This window comes from Prunus persica, chromosome G1 (assembly GCF_000346465.2).
Source record: "Prunus persica cultivar Lovell chromosome G1, Prunus_persica_NCBIv2, whole genome shotgun sequence".
In the NCBI taxonomy this organism is placed as follows: domain Eukaryota; kingdom Viridiplantae; phylum Streptophyta; class Magnoliopsida; order Rosales; family Rosaceae; genus Prunus; species Prunus persica.
This window is the reverse complement of record NC_034009.1, coordinates 10,741,897-10,761,612: the sequence shown is the minus strand read 5'-3', so window position 1 is coordinate 10,761,612 and position 19,716 is coordinate 10,741,897. Positions and strand designations below refer to the sequence as shown.

General features: G+C 36.5%; 6 protein-coding genes across 7 annotated transcripts; 2 read left to right on the top strand and 4 right to left on the bottom strand.

Annotated features, from left to right (window-relative positions):
• Positions 430-3,070, bottom strand: LOC18790340 (alanine--tRNA ligase). Its single transcript, XM_007223428.2, has 8 exons — positions 2,824-3,070; positions 2,481-2,627; positions 2,269-2,381; positions 1,952-2,044; positions 1,301-1,403; positions 1,135-1,209; positions 910-1,005; positions 430-764 (listed from the first exon to the last, which is right to left on the bottom strand). The coding sequence occupies exons 1-8, from the start codon at positions 2,914-2,916 to the stop codon at positions 705-707; spliced, it is 780 nt and encodes a 259-aa protein (XP_007223490.1). The 5' UTR covers positions 2,917-3,070; the 3' UTR covers positions 430-704.
• On the top strand, positions 3,747-5,721 carry LOC18790296 (putative F-box protein At1g67623). Of its 2 annotated transcripts, none has more exons than XM_020555548.1 (2): positions 3,747-4,218; positions 4,295-5,721. In XM_020555548.1, exon 2 carries the CDS (start codon positions 4,301-4,303, stop codon positions 5,063-5,065), a length of 765 nt encoding a protein of 254 aa, XP_020411137.1. In that variant the 5' UTR covers positions 3,747-4,218; positions 4,295-4,300; the 3' UTR covers positions 5,066-5,721. The 2 variants fall into 2 exon arrangements, with proteins under 2 accessions (XP_020411137.1, XP_020411138.1); XM_020555549.1 differs by having other exon boundaries at positions 3,748-4,148.
• On the bottom strand, positions 5,560-7,056 carry LOC18790522 (40S ribosomal protein S21-2). Its single transcript, XM_007223821.2, has 4 exons — positions 6,937-7,056; positions 6,739-6,809; positions 6,504-6,636; positions 5,560-5,842 (listed from the first exon to the last, which is right to left on the bottom strand). The coding sequence occupies exons 2-4, from the start codon at positions 6,786-6,788 to the stop codon at positions 5,780-5,782; spliced, it is 246 nt and encodes an 81-aa protein (XP_007223883.1). The 5' UTR covers positions 6,789-6,809; positions 6,937-7,056; the 3' UTR covers positions 5,560-5,779.
• LOC18793843 (peroxidase 5) lies at positions 7,661-9,979 on the bottom strand. Its single transcript, XM_007224051.2, has 2 exons — positions 9,784-9,979; positions 7,661-8,627 (listed from the first exon to the last, which is right to left on the bottom strand). Exons 1-2 carry the CDS (start codon positions 9,958-9,960, stop codon positions 7,854-7,856), a joined length of 951 nt encoding a protein of 316 aa, XP_007224113.2. The 5' UTR covers positions 9,961-9,979; the 3' UTR covers positions 7,661-7,853.
• Positions 12,651-13,434, top strand: LOC18792421 (rapid alkalinization factor). The gene has a single exon (XM_007227440.2). The coding sequence runs from the start codon at positions 12,798-12,800 to the stop codon at positions 13,170-13,172; it is 375 nt and encodes a 124-aa protein (XP_007227502.1). The 5' UTR covers positions 12,651-12,797; the 3' UTR covers positions 13,173-13,434.
• On the bottom strand, positions 15,559-18,610 carry LOC18790453 (heat shock factor-binding protein 1). The gene is made up of 5 exons (XM_007226008.2): positions 18,444-18,610; positions 16,909-16,962; positions 16,469-16,492; positions 16,335-16,377; positions 15,559-15,974 (listed from the first exon to the last, which is right to left on the bottom strand). The coding sequence occupies exons 1-5, from the start codon at positions 18,444-18,446 to the stop codon at positions 15,826-15,828; spliced, it is 273 nt and encodes a 90-aa protein (XP_007226070.1). The 5' UTR covers positions 18,447-18,610; the 3' UTR covers positions 15,559-15,825.

Below are 19,716 nucleotides of genomic sequence, written 5' to 3'. Positions count from 1 at the left end.
CCAAAAAGACCTAAAGAATATGGACCTCAAATAAATATATTTTATTTTCCATGCATTTTTTCCAGATGTGGATTGTGGACCACACCAGTAAATCTCCTGGTAGACCAGCAGATGCCTTACAACTTCCAGCAGCCGAATAAAATTTCCAACTGTTGATCGAAACTTCAGGCCAAAGGTCAAACTATCAAATCCAAATTTAAGATGGCGATGCTTTTGGACTCGGCATGTATGAGACAAAGTAAGTTCCTTGTCTATGCCTGTGGCTGTGTCGATACCTGGTCCAGAGCCCCATTAATTATTCGATATTGAAGTAATTGTTCTTCCAAAAAAGTTCTAAATTCGAGTCGTAACATCTATGTAATATGTGTAAATTTAGTATATTAACGTTCCTCTCAATAGAAAACGTCCTTTAAAAAAAAAAAAAAGGGGAATCAAAGGTTTCATCTTTACATATCTGGTACCTTAAACCTTATTATCCATTTGAGGCTTCCACATTAATATCCACATAAAATAAACGATGAGTTTTATGTATATTTATCATCATTATAAATACCGAGTACACGTGGACAACACAAACAAAATACAAGCCTTGACTATCAACACACAACAGCTAGCTTATCCAAAAATATGTAATCTTGAAAGTTCATTTTAGAAGTTCCAGACCTTTGTATCAATAATGAGGGTGTAAAATGTTAGACCAAGAATTAGGACCCAACATTGTAGAACACCTTTGTGGATCCTTTCTTTGTTCGTATTTGAGAAACCTGAACAAGCAACAAAACACCTCACTTCAACGACGGAAATAAGAGCAGACCAACAGATTCTTACTTTATACACTCATTTCATGCTCATGATTGAGAAAAATTGTGAACTTCGATTTATAAAAATGTTTAAGCGAATGGATCTTACCGTAAGACTCTTGATCTCTGAAATATCAGAAACATGGGTACCACCACACGGACAGCCAGGACTGTCCCCTAGCTTCACAATGCGAGGAGTGCTGCCCTGGAAGAGATCGGAGATGCAAAAAAGTAAAATTGGAGTTATTAGTTAGCCCTCAACAATTTGCAGCACTAAAATTTGGAAGCTCCTGCATGTTCATGTATATGAAACAGGCCTAGTATAAGGAATAACCTTGGGAATGTAATCGGGAAGGAAATCACCACACAGTTTACACGCTTCTTCATATGGTAACAAGGCACCAGAAACCTATGAGAAATATAGTAAAGCATTAGAGCCAAATCCCATACTAGCAACCAACGAAGCAACTTTAAATAAATATTGCAAGTTTGCAACTCACTTTCCCTCCTCTCGAGATTAATGCATTAGCTTCTAGCTCCAACTCCTTTTGCTTAATTTCCATATCTTTTTGTGGAATGGTGCCTTTGTATTCCACATATGGCCTGGCAAGAAGTACATTATAAGTACTAATTTCAACCAAATTACAAAGGATTTGCAAACAACATCAACATTGTGTCTCAAATAACAGAAGTTGTTCACATATTCAGGATCATTGTGCTGCTTAAGGCTTAGGGGCTGTTGCTAGGCTTAAGAGGAAGGACCATTGTTCTGTTAGGTGGAAAAAATTTTGGACCTTACATTTCCCAAATTTGGATTGAGAAGAATTGTGTCTTAAAAAAACAGCTCATAACTTCTTAAAGGGTTGTGGCCGTCATAGACTGTGCTCAAAAGCTGCCGCCTATGGAATGTAAAAAGAATTTCATGAACGTCATCGTCAACAGTGAATTTGATACAAACACAGAGAGAGTGTAAGGGGAGGCAAGGAAGCAACTCGGAGTGGGAGGAGGAAATGAAGAGGAATTGTAGAGGCTAGCTTCTCTATTAGATAGCATAACGAAGAAATCCTGTTGCAGAAGCAGAACTAAAGAAGGAATATATACCCACACTTTTTAATCCAGGATTTAGACAATAAAGCAGAACAAAATCATACCCCTGAGGGAAATGGTAGCCTTTGGTTGGCTCTAAATCACCCAATCCCACATTTCTCATACATGCATCCAGCAAATGCCCAGCTGAGTGAAGCCTGCACAAAACAATTGCACATAATGATTAAGATATGAAAAATGAATCAGCAAGGAAGCAATCAAACTTGCTCAAAAACTTAACATGGCCTATAATCAGCACAACATAAGCAACTTCCAAATTTCTCCACACACACAAAATAATAATAATAATAATAATAATAATAATAATAAAATCATTAATTTAACTAATCAAATGAGCCCATTTCTTTGTGTATATGGGTACCTAGAATTTAGCTTGCGCCTAGCCTCATCAACACGCAAGAACACCTCTTTCCCTTTCTCAAATTTTGATTCCATTTCCTCAACAGAATTTTCAACAAAACCGTAGTGGTAAACCTAACCAAAATTGAGTGAAGCACCAATCATAAAGTTAACTTTTTTTTAACAAAAATTTGAAGATCAAAGAAAGAAAATATTAAAATGTTGATTACTTACTATGCCGTCTTTGGACCGTACATCTTCTGCTACGAATTTGAGACCGGAATCTGCGACGGCGATGAAGCCTGTGTCGGCAGGTTGGCCACCACCTTGTGGATGGAAAATTGTACGGTCCAATACCAAAGCGGTTCGTCCATCTTCACCCTTCAAAACCACAAAGCACACACCACAATTCAATTAGTGATTTTCGATTTTCGTTTAACGAATGGCACTAATTTTTCTCTGAACTTTCTCGGAAAACAAACAGAAAGGAATTAAAGCCCTAAGATTTTATGAGAGAGAAAGTGAAGCTGAAAAAGAAGTAGTATGTGGGACTGTGAAGTGAAGAAAAGGAACTAACTTTGGATAAAGATAGCAATATGGCTCTGGACTGGAGCTTCCCCATGTCGTCGAAATAATCGAGCTTCGTGGGGCTCAAGCTGCTCGAAGCCATGGCTTTCACAGAACACCGATTTCAAAACTGAGTCACCACGGCGTTCAGAACTCGGAAATCGTTGCGTTGCGTAGCAATGACGGCTCTAGATAGAAGGCCATGTTTGAACTTTCCACCATTAATTACGTAATTGGTTTGTTGTACAATTTGATTAAAGCTGATGTGGTGATCCCCACTTGTCATTTATATTTAAATTCCCCTCCTCATAATTGAGATTAAATTAAAATAAAATATCATTTACATTGTATTAAAAAGAAATTACAAATTATAATTAATATTGATTTAATGAAAATAATATTTTCTTTCGATTCATATAGGAAGGAAATTGTGTGTTATATAGATATAATATTGTTATAATGTTGATGTTTGAATGAGCTGAAGCAACCCAATTGGTAAGACTTGTCAACCTGCGCACATATTTTTGAGTTCTAATGTGACCTAGAAATTTAAAAGAGGAAAATGTTTCATGCGATGACTTGCGTTGCGGTTGATGTTAGCACAACTCTATTAAAATTTATCACTAATACAGAATGTGTTGTGGTTATTGACACATAATGAATGCATGGTGTAAATTAATATCAATCATTGATGAATGTGGATCTCATAATGAGCGTAAGAATCTCATATTAATTGAGATTGTGTTTTCTTTTTTATTCAAAAACAAAAACACAAAAATTTGTGAGAAAAGAAAGAGAGAGATTTTCTTTTGTTCAGACTTAGTATTTAATATTATTTGTAATCAGGCTGCCCAACGAAGACATGTCACGGTATACATTCCTAATTAGATAAGAATCTAGTATTATTAGTATGTAAGAAAACCAATTTAGCCAAGTTAACCACTGCCTAAATTTTGTTTTAGGAAATCCAATTTTCATATGACTTGGTGTTTCTTGTCCTACCCTACAAGGGTTTGTGTTTGTGTCTGATATATAATCACACGTACGTACATTCCTCTTTTATTTTGCATGCTGGTGTCGGTTGTCCCATGTCTTTGGGGAAGTCTTCTGGTTTCAGTTTTTTTTTTTTGGTGGTGAAGAACTGGAATTCATAAAACCAGAGCGCAAATAACACGCCAAACTTACAAGAAAACCAGTATCCAACTTGAAAGGACCACCAGCAAACGGCAAATTGGAAAGTAAAAACGGCGTCGCGTTAGGAAGCAGAACACCGTCAGGCTGTCCAACTCTAATCAGGAAGCTTATTTAAGCTTATTTCCACCGCAATAATTTGTGGTTTCTCTCTGCCTCCCTGTTTTTGGCTTTCTTTTTAGTTTAATATATTCTTGAGTTTGCCAAATTTAAGGTTTTTTTTTCCTTTTTACAAACATATGGAAGCTTTAATTTGTTCTAATGGATAACTAGAATGTTCTTGTTATCAGGCATCAATGGCGCCTCTCACAAGGTCAATGAAGAAGAAAGCCGCAAACAGCAAGAGTCGCATCATGCAATCCCTTCCGAAGGAGCTTTTGGTAGAAGTTCTTGCAAAGGTGGCTTCGAATTCTTTCAACGATCTCTACTCGGCAAAGTTAAGCTGCAAGGACTTCAACAAAATGGCTGAAGAAGACTACATATTCCAGTGCATTGACATCAGCAAATTCCCATTGGTTTCTTGGAGGTTTGACGACAAATTCTCCAAGTTTCTGAAACACTGCAAAAAGTGCGGCAACGCGGAGGCCTTGTACCGACAAGGGCTTCGCGATCTTTTCAGAGGCAAGAGGGTGCAACAAGGAATCATGTGTCTGAAGAAAGCAGCCTCGAAGGGTCATGTAGAAGCGACGTATGTTTACGGCGCCATCTTGGTGTGTTTCGGGGGAGAGTCGAAGCAGGAAGGCCTGGAGCTTCTGTATTCTCTCAATCATTACAAACCGAAAGGATTCAGCGTAAGAGAATGCAGGGAGAAGGTTAAGGGACTTGTTTGGAACATGTGGGCTGACAGGAAGGTGGTGGGTAAAATTGTACAAGCCCGCCATGAGACTGCCATTGCGAAAACATGCAGCGATTGTGGAAATAGACAGGAGGTTTTCACAGTCGAGCGAGGATGGGATCCTCTTGATCATGAAAATTTCAGCAGCTGCAATACCTGCAGGTGGCATCAAGAAGTTAATATTTTCCGTGATATATTAAACGACAGTTGCACCCCTCTGTATTGAATGGATTGATGTGTATAGATAGGATGCGTAAGGGCAACATTTGATGTGTATCCACACGACTTTCTCTTTTGCAAGCTAATGTTTTTGAAAGGGCAACATTTGCCCACATGGCATTCTAAATTATTAGGGATATATTGTAAACTTGAGATAATCAGCAAGCTCATCTGCAAGCTATTTGATCAATTTAAAACTCACCAACGTTTGAATGTATGATTCTCCCAATTTCTATACCATTTCCTAAGTTAACGTATAAATGACAATACCAGTTTTTTATGTCAACATATGAATCTTTACAAGCAATTAACAGCCCACAAGATATAATAAGCAAAGGTAGAGGGTAGTAGCTTAATTGGTGCCACAGGCAAATGCAGGCACAAACAACAGATCTGAATCGCCAACTACAAATCTTTAGTCACAAGCTCTCAAAACATATACTGCCCTGGATTTCAATCATCATGCATTACCAGTGTAAATAGTGCCGTAAAGCAGAGAAATATATCTAAAATACTCCAAGGAGTAAAAGTTTCACTACTTCGCCGTCAAAAGAACAGCCCAATTCAAGAACACCAAAAAGTTGGGAGCTAGTTGCAACATTCAATACTAATTGGAAAAGAAAAACGCTCGACATCATATATTTTGGTTCACTAAAACAACACTTTCATTGTCAATAACAGACGTCCAGAAAAGAAACCACATAAGAAAAATCATCTCTTTCTACTGTTTAACTTCAGATTTCTTCTTCTGCCAGAGACGGTCCAGACCACTGTCAGCCTCTCCCTGAAAAATAAAAGAAAGAATACAAATAATCAGAACTGGAATCAATGGGCTCCCAAAGTGCAAATTTATGAACTCAAAAAAAAGAGCACCACATAGTCATTAAAGAATTATTCAAAAACCTAAATAACCGACACCTCGTAATCTAAACTTTATTAGAAGCAAGGAAAATCTTAAGACAACTATGTTTACAAAAGTTTAGATGCTTGTGTGTACTATTTGGGGTTTTCGGTTTGATTATGGATCCCAGCATATGTTTGTGTTTACTTGGCCCTTCTGATAGTCGATTTGGTAAATGGCATACTCGAATTAGAGGTGAATCCAGAGTGGTTGAACAAATTCTGACGATGTAATTGCAACTGTTTTCTAATGTAATGAAGAAACTGATTGCTGAAACAAAATTGGTGATTTTTTAGCATAGGAACTTTTGGATATTGCGCGCAGAGATACGCATCAAACTTGAATGATTTGTATGTTATTTTCCTCAAATTCAGGTTGAGAAGTGCAGTCTACAATCATTCTACGAGATTAAACTTAACGAATAGACAACAAGATATATACCCACAATCATTCTACATTCCTATTGGCATATACACTTGCAACATGCCCAAAAAAACACAAATATTTATCATAATAGTATTGAAATGATAGAAAGAAGATGAACCTGAGCGCGGACATAGCCACAGAGGGCGAAAGTGGAGAACTGGCCAGTGTAGATGCCATTCTCGTCCAGATGCCCAATGTTAATCTGAACGGACGCGTGGTCCTTTGAAGTGATCAGCCTGTTTGTGGCCGAGCTGCATCCAAACACCACAAAATTTTAGCCCAAACCCTAAAAATCACAACCACACAAACAAAACAATGATACAAAAATTTCGATTGTAATAAGATTTAAATACCATTTCCTGGGAATGTAAAGCTCAGTGATTTGTCCCTCCTCGTTCTGCATATTGTCGATTGAGTTGAAACCCTAAAAATCCAAATCCAACAAACACAGGAACAAATCTCAATTTTCTCAAATCAGTGGATTGGTAGGAGGATGGATCGCTGATAATATTTTTGAAAGAGAAAGAATGTAAGGAAGAGAAAAAATCTACCTTTGCACAGATATGAGATTGAGAAGTAGTGGCGGCAGCTGCTGAACTGTAGTGCTCTGCGTTCGTTAGGGTTTTCTAACTCTGAAGGGGTTTTTGGTTTTATATGAATAAGAAGCGAGAACTGGTGCTGCGCTAACTATAAACTGGGCCTACCAGAGAACTTAAAAAAAGGTCGGGCTTCTCCAATTAAAAGCCCATCTTGAATGGGCTGTTTGTGTAGAAGTTGCTTCCAACTTTACCATGAATTTAAGAATATAAAAAAATCAAAATTAAATATTTTAAAATTCAAACATCAAATTATTTATTTAAATTTCTGATTTTTAAATCAATCAATTTTATGTTAGCGGACTGTTAAATGAGAAACCCAAATTGAAATATTTAATTATAGTTTTTGTTTGACAAAGTGATATTATACTATGCAGGAATGAGGATTCAACTCAAGTACAAAGAGGTGGACACACTGTTTTGGCCAACTGACTTAACTCATATGAGAATGGAGATTCAACTCATATGTAATGGGCAGACACACTACCTTAGCCAATTGTTATAACCCACTTTTACGAATCAATAAAGCTATTTGTACCATATTTACTAACCGTATTAGAGAGGTGGTCAGTAATGTAGTCAGTAAATGTGGTACAAATAGCGTCACTTTTTACCGATATATAATTATAATATGAAAAGTAAGATGAACCCTTGATTAAACCTCACAAACATGTAACTATTATATCAAACAAACTATAACATACACGTCCACAATCTCAAATCAAAATGAACTTCCCAAAACAAAGGGAACATGCCCAAAATTGAAAAAACTCAAATTAAATTACATGGCTCTTAAAATATAAAATTCTAGTTTGAAAGAAGATTTTGAGTGAGCACTAAGTAGCCAGGCAGGCACACACAACAAGAGCTTCCTAATTCACAGCCCTGCAGTTGTTCCTGATTTCTCCATTTCTACCCACCATCACATCAATGGAACCCATCTTCACCATTGCAGCAGCAAACTTAGAGGCCCATGCACCCGGATGGTTCCTGTTGTACTTCACCATCTTCCTCGTCAACCCACTGCTCCAAAGCTCCTGATCAGAAGCCAATAGCCCTCTGTGGCTCACCAAGTTCTTGTAGTAGTTGTTGTCAAGCAGAGCAGGCGTTGAGAGATCAAAAGCCACAACTGGGTCAACAGAATCTGTCAAATTCCGAGGCCTTGGGCATTTAGATTTTAAAGTTTCAGCATAAGCCCCATCCATCGAAGGGTCTTGTGGAAATCTTGCACTGAAAGAGTAAAGCCTTTTGGAGAAGGCAGAGCAATGAGACTCTCCAATGGAGTGAGCTCCAGAGAGCGTCACCATTTCCTCCATTGACAGCCCTTTTCTTGCAAAGTTGCCCCTCAACTCTGTCGAATTGAAAAATGCACCGGGGAGATTTTTGGCCGCTTCGTAGATCAACGAAGCCAAGCCGTCGCGCCTTCCGCCAGCGACAGCATAGCGGAGGCCGCCGGCACTGAAAACGCTGTCTCTGGCGGCGAAGGCGATGATGTCTGCGCAGGAAACTGTGTTTGGGCATTGGGCTTCTATCGCCGCCTTTGCTTCGTCTATCACCTCAAAGCCTTGGACGCCTTTGTTCATCGTGCTTTCTTTCTCTGCTGGCATTCCCGGCTTAGAATCAAGCAGAATAGAAGCATCACAACCCTGAATAATATTATACACGATCAAATCTGTCATACGTACTCTAAACTGGTACTATAGTCATAAATAATAATAAAATTACGAAAAGAGAAAAATAAAAATATGTAATATTTTAAAAACTCTGATAAAAATTCAGCCACGATATGGTGTTTTAATATTATTTATTTATAATTTTTATGTATAGTATTTTTATATTTATATAATACGTGACTTTTATCTGTATTTTTCAAAATTGGTAACAAAATGTGTATTCATGCGTGTATTGTACCATGAGGTGTCCGGGCCCACTTGCGCGCACCTCAACTAATCCCTATTCACATAACTGTATTTTTAAAAAATATACAGGAAACAAACGCATATATATATATATTTTAAAATATGTATATATATATATCTATATATATAAAGCAAAAGGCAGAGAATGGTGAAACATTCAAAATACCAGAAAATGCCCTTGGTTAATGCAAACATTAAGAATTGAAATTATTAATTAAATGAGGATAATATGGTAAATTCACAATTTTTCATATTAAAAAAATTAAAATTAAAAGAAAATTGAGATAATGGGTCCTATTTTTATGGAACACAAATATCCATTATCTTTTTTAATTCTAAAATAAATTTAAATTTTTTTTTAAAAAAACCTCTCGCATGCGCGGAAGCGCGTACAGAGAGGCTAGTATATATAAAGCAAAAGGCAGAGAATGGTAATACATTCAAAATACCAGAAAATGTCATTAGTTAATGTAAACATTAAGAATTGAAATTATTAATTAAATGAAGATAATATGGTAAATTCACACTTTGTCATATTAAAAAAATTAAAATTAAAAGAAAATTCAGATAATAGATCCTATTTTTATGGAACACAACTACCTATTATTTTTTTTAATTTTAAAATAAATTTAAATTTTTTTATTTAAAAAATCTTTCACAAGCACGGAAACACGTGTAAATAGGTTAATATGTATAATATGAGTATTATACGTGAACCTACACATTCCAAAAAACAAATATATATCAATAACAACTGAACCAATGGTCATAATCTAGGCAATCAGTCTGGCAAAGAAAGCATTTTAGTACGAATGAAAATTTAATAAATATTTTGCATATAATAAGAAAATTATCAGAAGTGAAATATATTATTATTTCATACCCTTACAAAACAGTCGTGGAAATGGAGTCTGATGAGGGCAGCAGCTATGGCAGGATCTGCGGCAAGTGCCTTAGTGACTGTATTTCTCACCATGCTCTCAGCCGAGGGGCATGCAGTCTGGTAGAAACCAATTTTCAGAGGCACAGAAATCGCTGGTGTGACTAAAACCACTGCCATGATGATCAGCAACAAAGGTAAGGAAATAAACAATAAGCTTGCCATTTTGATCTGCTTGAGCACTTGAGGCGTGCGCGTTGTGCTATTTATAGAAGCAACTGTGAGGAAAAAAAAACTTAGAAAATAACCCATTGGATTTATATTTTAAACCAGGCAGCAATTGCAGTGAGCAAGACTGAAAATTATAGTAAACAAAGTCACAACATGCAAATAAACAATTGAGAGGCGTGTGCTCCCCCCACACTACTCCTTTACATAAACTTAAAACCATGACTAGATGCACAAATGTGAAAACAAGAATCTTATGACCTAGCAATGCCACGACTGTTACCTATTTTAGATACTATCTACTTGTTATAAGATGGTGTTATTTTTTAAATTCGAGTTCATTTGTGTCGTTCATAATTATTTGCTCTAGTGGCACTTAGTTTTTTTTTTTGTTTTTTTTTATTTTTGGAATTCGTGACTCCAAATATCTTAAACCATAATTATGAATAAAAAATAATTAAGTTTTGTCTAAATATAATTATAATTATAATTATAATCAAAATAATAATTAAAACCATCAAATTAATCAAAGACTCTATACTTAGCGGTGGAGGTAGAGACTGATGTTTGGGGGGCCACATGCTTAAAATTATGGGAATTTTGTTTTTCTTTTCTGCAATCTATGGTTGTTCTTTACACTAAAGGAGGTGAGAAGATGGAAAGTGGGTAAGGAATATTTTTATAATTCAAAAGTACCATCTCGTGTTTGATGCAGCTTGAGATTGCACTATTTTTCCAATTTAATTGTATTAGTTTGTGTTAATGGGGTATAGCCTAGTGAAAAAGGGCATTGATTTGCATATTAAAGGTCTCAGGTTCGAATCCCCACAATATCATAGTGTGTGTGTTTGTGTGTAGTGAAGAAGGGCATTGATTTGCATATCAAATGTCTCAGGTTCGAATCCCCATAACATCATAATGTGTGTGTGTATGTCTCAGGTTCGAATCCCCATAACATCATAATGTGTGTGTGTGTGTGTGTGTGTGTGTGTGGCTCAACTCGTTGAGATTGGACTATGATGGCATGTTTACTAATTTGATAGGAGGAATTGAATTGAGGAGAAGTTGAATTGAGGATAATTAGATTCATGATTCCTATTGAAGTTGTTTATTAAATTATATGGAATTGGGGTATGAGTTGTTCTAATTACTAAAATATCCTCGTTATTAGGTTAAAATAGATGGCAAATTTGGAATTTTCAATTTCCAACCAATTGCCAAGCCCACCCATAGAGGAAGTTCAGCAGAAAGAGATAGATTTAAAAGGGCCATAGGAAAGAGCTAGCTAGACGGTCAACAGCCCACAGAAAAGTGCTCGCTTTTGTTCAAAGTTGGCAACTAGAGCACCAAATGGTTCAAATGGCTTTTTCGCTCCATCATTATTATTATTATTATTATTATTATTAGTTTCGTTGAAAAGCTAAAAGTAAAGCACGATTAAATAAGTTTTTTTTTTTTTTTTTTTTTCTGAAGTTCTCTCAAATTTCCTTGACTCACATTTTCCGTGAATCTAATATCGTGGTAGATACTTTAAAGGACATCATTATCAGCACTCCTGTATTTGGTTTAGTCATTTTCCGGTAGATGTTAATTATATTGTATGGATATGTTTGGAACTATGATCCCTAGGGAATCTCATGTATAATTTTTTTTGTTTTTTTTTTGGATTTCAAAAAAAATAAAAGAAAAAAAGCTATGTTTTTTACATTCAAGATACAAGGATCCACACTTGTTATGGATATTGAACTTGCCGCACCAGCCCAACTCCCAAGTGCACAGGTATCATGGGCCTAGGCCCTGTTAGGAAGAGTTGCAATTTTGGACTCATTTTTAAGCTTGGCATGTAGTTTGCAGTTGGAGTAGTTGCTTACTTAGATTGTGTTGGAGATTCCAAGTTAATAAACTTTGGTTGGCAAGTTTGTTGAGTTTGAGTCGTTTGGTTTCAAAATTGTATGGTTGTGGGATTAAATATTCTCCCTTCTTCTAGATTGCTCAAATCAAGCTCAAGCATTTAGATTTATAAGTTCTCCAACAACCCTAATACACTAACTCAAGTGGGTAAGAGAGAGAGGTCGCATTTACAAGTTCAAGCTTTAAATTATGCAATTCCTATATTTATGCATATGCTTTTATGATGGAATAATGCACACATAATAAAGTCACTTTATCTTAACGAGACTAGCCACAATTCGATATCAAATTCATATAAATATGCATATTATCTTCGCAAACCACGTGAGTTTAACTTGAGAGCATATCCAACCAAGTGGAGACTAGACTACTCCTACTCCCACTAAACCATAACAAAAGCATTAGGTTACTTCATATTGAAGATGGAAGATGGAGCTTTTATCTCTTACCAAATGGCATTATCAACTGCCACCTTCTTCTTATTATCCTCCAGCCTCATTCCTTCATTGTCACATTGGTTGGCCACTAACTGGCTTTTATTGTTTAAATCTCATCACGATTGCGATGCTCTTGTTTGTGTTTTTTCGTATTTAACTTTTTATTTTTTATTTTTTATTTTAATAAATCACGACAAAAGTCCCAAATTCAATTTAAATTTACAAAATGAAGTCAAAAAGCGTGATTAGTGGATGTCCATAAAGTCATTGACATTCTTAAATTTGAAGCAAAATCAGTCATCTAAAGGTCAAGTGGCATGTTCCCGTAAATACTTCCCCAAACCAGTGGCATTTCCAAACCAACGGTCACTTATAATCCCAAACCCACCCCACAAACCTCTTCCTCTCAAAAACAAAATTCAGATTGGAAAACCCCCAAAAATGGGAAGCTCAAGCTCAAGAACACCGCCACTCTTTGCATTCATCTTCGCCTGCGCAATCTTGGCCGCTCATTTAGTACATGCTTCATCTGCAGCCGTCGATTTCAGCGGAGGCCACCAGCTGGACCAGCTGAGCTGGGTCTCCACAAGATCAGCGGGAGGGCTGATAGCTGAGGACGAGGATTTGGAGCTGCCGATGGAGTCCGAGATCAGCCGGCGCATCTTAGCCACGAACCGGTACATCAGCTACGGCGCGCTGAGGAGGAACACTGTCCCCTGCTCGCGACGTGGCGCGTCCTACTACAACTGCCGACCTGGAGCTCAGGCAAATCCCTACTCTCGCGGCTGTAGCAGAATAACTCGCTGCAGGCACTAATTTGTTTTTATTTTCTTTTATTTGTTTAATTTTTACCTTCCCTTTTTTTGTTATTATTAAAAAAAAAAAAAGTTTATATTATTTATGGGGTTATTGTGTGTTATATACTTGATGAGATTTTAATAATGGTTAGACAAAATAATTGATGTGTCATATTGTAATGTTAAAATACCAAATTTTCCGTTCTCTTTTTCTTTTTTATGTTTTTCTGTTTGGTTGGATTGTGGATGGATGTGCTCGTAATATTACCATTATTGTCATATAGTTTTGGGGTATGATTTTTTTTTCATTTTGTATTATTTAATTTTTATTAACGAGAAGCGGGATTCGAACCTACTGCTCACGAATTTTTTCAATATTAAAAAAAAAATATCACTATATCGGTAATTAAATGACTAGTGGTTATGAAAATTAGAGAAAATAATATTTGTGGGCTGTGGATAAATAAAATATATATATATGGGGGGCTGAGCTAAATTCCAGAAACCGCGTGTGTAGTGGGTTGTAAAGGTGCTTTGCAAGCTGTGTGCTTTTGAGGCAATGAGCCAATAATGCCTGAGATTTGATTTCGAGTCATCTGTATCCTAGCAGTATACAACTGTCTTGCTATAGTGCAAACAAGGACAACACCACCACGTAGTCGTAGATGTAGATGATTTTTGTTTTGGCTATGTTTTTTTTTTCTTCCTATTTTCGGGGGGGTGTCGGCTATGAGACTGAAATCATGAGAAATTGCCACTTTTGGCTGGATATTTATTAAACAAATTTTTATTTTCAGGAAAATGTTATTATGAAAAATTAGCTTCTCTGCACGCCCTTCTGCGTCTGCGAGAGGCTTTTTTTTAATAAAAAAATTAAATTTATTTTTGAATCAAAAAAGATAATGGGTAGTTGTGTTCCATAAAAATAGGATTCATTATCTGATTTTTTTTCTTTTTAATTTTTTTAATATGAAAAAGTGTGAATTTATCATATTATCCTTATTTAATTAATAATTTTAATTCTTAATATTTAGATTAATCAAAGACATTTTTTATTATTTTGAATGTTTCACCTCTTTTGCTATATATATAGATAAGGCAAACTTTACCAAAATAAATATTATTTTAGGGCCTCATTTGGTTCACAGAATGGATTTGAGGGGAAATCAATTCCCATGTCATTTCCTAAGGACTGGGAATGAAAAATTCATTTCCCACGTTTGGTAATGTCGGGAAAGTAACTGAGAGATTTCACTTTATTTCCTTTCCCATGTTTGTTTTGAGTAGGAATGGAAAACAAATTTTGTATAATTTTTCAATTATACCCATATTAAATCAAATAAAAAAAGAGTGCATGTAATGATACATTGTAATTCTAAATTGTTCATGGGGACAAAATAGTCATAAAAATTATGGCTCATATTCTCAAACTTTCTCATGAAGAGGGAAAATAAAACCCAAGTTGAGAGGAGGGTTTCACTTTTCCCCCTACTTTCTCATGCCTGAACTTACCAAATATGGGAAAGTAATTGAATTCTCATTCCCAAGTCTCCTTTCCCATAAACTAAACGGGGCCTAGATGCTGCCGATACTTCATTTATTTCATGTGGTTAGTTATCAAGATAAATGTTTCTTAAAAAACAATTTGGTATGTAAATGTTTATTTTGTTAATTTACACGGCCGGATACGCATACTATTAACTTGTACCATACACACGGTTGTGCTAGCTTCACGTGCCCACGCGAAACTCACGCTTGCGTGTTTCAAATCAAAATTGTTATTTTCAAAAGAATCATGCATATGGTGGTTGTATCATTCTTCTGAAAGCAATGGAAATAGCCAAACACACACGCACGCGCAAAGAAAATAAAAATGAAACTTGTTGTTGGCCAACGGTCAATTCCAGCGCATTCTCAGTGGCATTTTCAAAATATGAAAAGAAGTTTTGAAATTATGGAATCTTATATTGCCATCCACAATTAAAAGCAAATTCCCCCCACATGCAGTAAAGCACTCGTCGGCGGTGGAGAAATGAGTGAACGTGTGAGCGCGCGCTCTCTCTCTCTCTCTCTCTCGCATCATTATGTTATGGGCATCTTTTAGGCCTTTTGTGAGACAAATCTAATCGACACCTCATATGTCTGTGTCGTATTAGCCATCTATAAACCCACCCATATGAATCATAAAAATCAACATTTGCAATCACAGGACCACAATCAATAGTTCTGGACGGCCACAAATTTGCAAGCTTTCTTTATTTTTATTCCTAGCAAATTATTTTATTTCGGTTTTCCCTAATTATGTGCTATAAAATAAGAAACTTCATCATCTCATGTTTACTTATAATGTAGAAAATGGGCTGTCAGGCAATCACACACACCTGTAAAGATGCATTACGAAAATATGAATGCGGGAGAGCAATTCTCTCTCTGAAAATGAACCAGGAATTCAGCATATTTGAAGACAGATAATCCATCAAGGGTTTCCTACATTTCTGTTACAAAATGAGAATTAAAACTTGGCCTTGTTTTACAAATCCATGGAGCATTGATCCAATCCAAGATACCGTGTATAGTATGATTTCCATTTCAAATGAAAGAGAGTAAAAATAAACACTCAAAAGCCGGGCAGTAGACACACTATTTGATTAAAGCAACACAGCATGCCGTGGCTACTCGTTGGTTGAATCATCAGCTGACTTGGGTTCGATATTTGACTTTGAAGGGGCTGAAGGAGATGGTGAACCCTCCACTCCCATCTCGGTTCTGAGATCATTGATGCTCTGCTCCAACTCATCGATCCTATTGCCCATCTCATCAAGTGCATCATGGTGGTCAAGGAAATAAGTACCAACATAATTCAAACCAATGAGATCAATGAAGTTTCTATATTTGAGCAACACCTAATAATAATAGTTTTATATCCATCTCCATTGCAGCCCTTTGAAAAGAAATTCCAAATCTCCAACATAGAATAAGTCAAATGTGATTAAAGAAAGAAAAAAAGACATATGTCAAATGAACATGCTTCCCTACTGAAAGAACAACTGCTAGCACGGACCAATTCAAAAAATTTGTTTTCTAATGTTATAATAAAACTAGCTAAAGATAAGTCATAAAACTAATGTAAAATGAATATGTATATCAATTTGTAATTGGCAAGCAAAACAACGAAGGATATTCTTTGTGATGATGGAGTCAGACATTGTCTGGAACCTGGATTGCTGCCAAATTAAAAAAACATAAGCCATACAATCCATTGAACAGAGTCGGTCATCACAATTACAAAACCTCACAAACACATAACAAACTCACCATCTGTTGAAGAAGATTTTGTACCTGTAAAAACCAAAACAGAGATTGAGCAAAGGCAAATGGAGTGACAAATTATCACACACACATTTAAATCAAACTACCTAGTATATCCCTGAATAAAGTAAACGTCAATTATTGATTAACCAATAAAATACCTTCAATTTGGGAATAGTGGCCAACCAACGAATTCATCAACATTAACTAATTGATAACCTCTTCATCGTTCAGTTAGTTCTAAATATTTTTTCACCCTCATTTTGAACGGTTTCATTGCCCAATATGGTTATATATAAAACTGTTTTCTTCAGACTACTAGACACAAATAGGGCCACACAGTCATTAATCTTTACATGCATAACACTCATCCATATGCCCATGTAGAAGTAGTACAATTAATTTATAATGAAGAAAAAAAGAAAGATAGTTGAACTGGAACTCACAAAAGCTGTCATATCAGCAGTGCTCTGTTTTGGGTCATCTGCATCATGTCCATCCTGCCCAAAAAATGATGAGATACTTCACCAAAATGTCATCAACAGTATCACTATCAGTACATGCTACGGTGCTGAATTAGGCTAAATATATAGTTGGTTCGTATGAAAGGAAAGTTAACAGAAAGAAACCATTCTCAGTTGATAACGTGAAGGGGGTGTAGTTTAACTGACTTCTTTTTGGAACCCCAAAGGCAACAAAGGGCTGCACAATGTGGGCTCTAGCTTGTAGCCAACCCTTGCCCCACTACCTACCTTAAGAAGACATCTCCAGGGAAATCTCTGGACATGTTATGTTATTGATTTTAAAAAAAGAAGAAGAAACTAGCCTATGTCTTGTCCCAAGCACTCAGTTCATGTTATGTAATATTATTCATCGTTCATCCAAAAAGTTATGAATGTGCCCTTGACTTCTCATGTAACAAAAGGAAGATAAGCCTAACTCCACCAGTGTGTATTCCAAAAGTACCAAAGACACATGTTCAAAAAACTCCATCAACCAACCAGCATACACATTCGTGTATTGAAACTCCCACAAATACTGTCATACATATATGATGTTTTTAATCAAACATGGTCAAGTACTTGCTTCACAGTTTTCCAGTCCTTACATTACATGTCAAGTTTCCATAAAAAACATGCATTAGTTTCCCCATACACATATATGCATTGTACATAAGTTGGTGAAATCTGTATTGACTTTTTTCGGGATGATCATCACGTATTTCACACCCTTCTAGTTCATCCAGCCTTTACCAGGTTCTCCTTCTTAAAGTAGTCGAAGAAATATATTGAAGAAACTACCAAGTTTCTCTCATTACTTTTTCCACCATTTTACAAGTATTCATGCAATTACAACTGAGTGCAAATCCGACAAGCTATTGAGATTAACACAAACCCTAAATATTCCAGCCAGAAGACCTATTAGGTTCCTAAAACTAAGCACTACGAGATTGTTCTAATGCAGCAATATAATAGCACACCATAACCGAATGCCAACTTTATGTTTGATGAACTGTTAGAGGGAAGCTGAAAGTACTCCAATTCCATTACATACAGCTATAAACATACTATAGAAAATGATGTACGGATTGGTGCATTACAAAAACATAGCACCACTGCTACTTCCCATACACTCCTTCTAGGAACGGACTTGCTATACAACATGGACTGTCAAATTATAAGTTTAAGAAAAATGCGAATGTATTAGTATATATTTATGTTCACTTATTTTCTCGAATTTTCCCAGCTACCAAACAGAAAACTGAACACGAAGCGAAAATCACTCACAAAAGCGATAGAAGTCAAAGTTTCAAAGCAGTACAACAACATAAGCTTATTGAAATCACAGATCGGACGCTAATGCAACGCATTTTCTGAGCGAAATTTCAAAACCCTAAGGGGTTCAATCTACATATGATCAATATCAGTGAAAACTAAAAAATGCCTGGGATAAAGTTTCATGAGTGAAAAAGGAAAATTACCATGTTCGAAGCCTCTGCTGGGAAGGTTTTGGAGACTATCGGTCACGCAGTGCAGTCGGTACAGAGCGGAGAAAGGTGGTGTTGCTCCAGTATTTGGCTGTAAGAGGAAGGGAATGGGATAAAGCGTTGCAAAGATACACAATTACCGGTTTGTCCCTATTTGCTTGTTGGGCGAATTATTATTGGGACCTATTTTTACTATTATTATTAGTTTTTCTTCTTGGTGTTAAAGGGTCTATTACCTTCTTCTTCTATTTTTTGGTAAATGTCTATTACCATATTTTCATATGCTTGAAAATCACTTCTTTTTGGTGTCAATTGTGATCATCTTTTTTTCTTGTAATTTTAAATCAATCTAATTCACGAGGACTCGAGGAGGGTCATTTGAACTTGAACGTGTTCTATTAATTATGTTGCAATTTTGGCCTTTTAAACTTGGTGTAGTAGTTTAGTTTGTCAAGGAAGAGTATTGTGTTGTGTGTATTTTGCTTTTGTTGGTAAATTTGCTTGTGTTAGTGCCTCAATTGATTTTTCTTTTTTGAAAAATTGAATCACTCACATTCTAAGAAACCCCTAAATTTGCTCCATAACGTTCATTTTTGTCCTATAACATCTCCCACTAATATTTTTGGTCATGAACTCCACCTCTCCCTCCACAATTTTCTTGCCATGGCTTCCAACACCCTCCGTCACCGGCTCAACAATGACCAACCCGTTTCCACCACGACCACCGCCACGACCTTGACCAAACAAGAAAAGGCCAAGAGAGCTCTAAGGTCCCTAGCCATAGGCATTGCAATTCCTCTCACCTTGACCACATCCACAATTTTCTTCTTCGGCTGGGGCCCCAAGTACCGGACCCTAACCCAACCCTTTTGGCTCCCTCCTCTCTGGCTCATAAACTTTGCCACATTCTTCTCTTCCTTCCTCATGGGTCTCTCAGCTTGGCTTGTTTGGGCTGACGGTGGATTTCATGCCCAATCCAATACATTTATCCTCTACATTGCCCAAGTTTCACTGAGCATTTTGTGGGGTCCTGTTCTGCTTGCGGCTGGGGCAGCTTGGCTTGGATTGGTCATTTGTTTGATGAATTTTGGAGCCCTGTTTGCCTGCTATAAGTGTTTTCGATGTGTGAATCCATTTGCCAAGGATCTTGTAAAACCTTGTTTGGCATGGGCGGCTTATCTTGCCATTGTTAATTGTAAGCTTCTGTGTCTTGGATTTTGATTGTATGCCACACAATTTAAATTTATGGTTAGGTTTTAGCACTAGA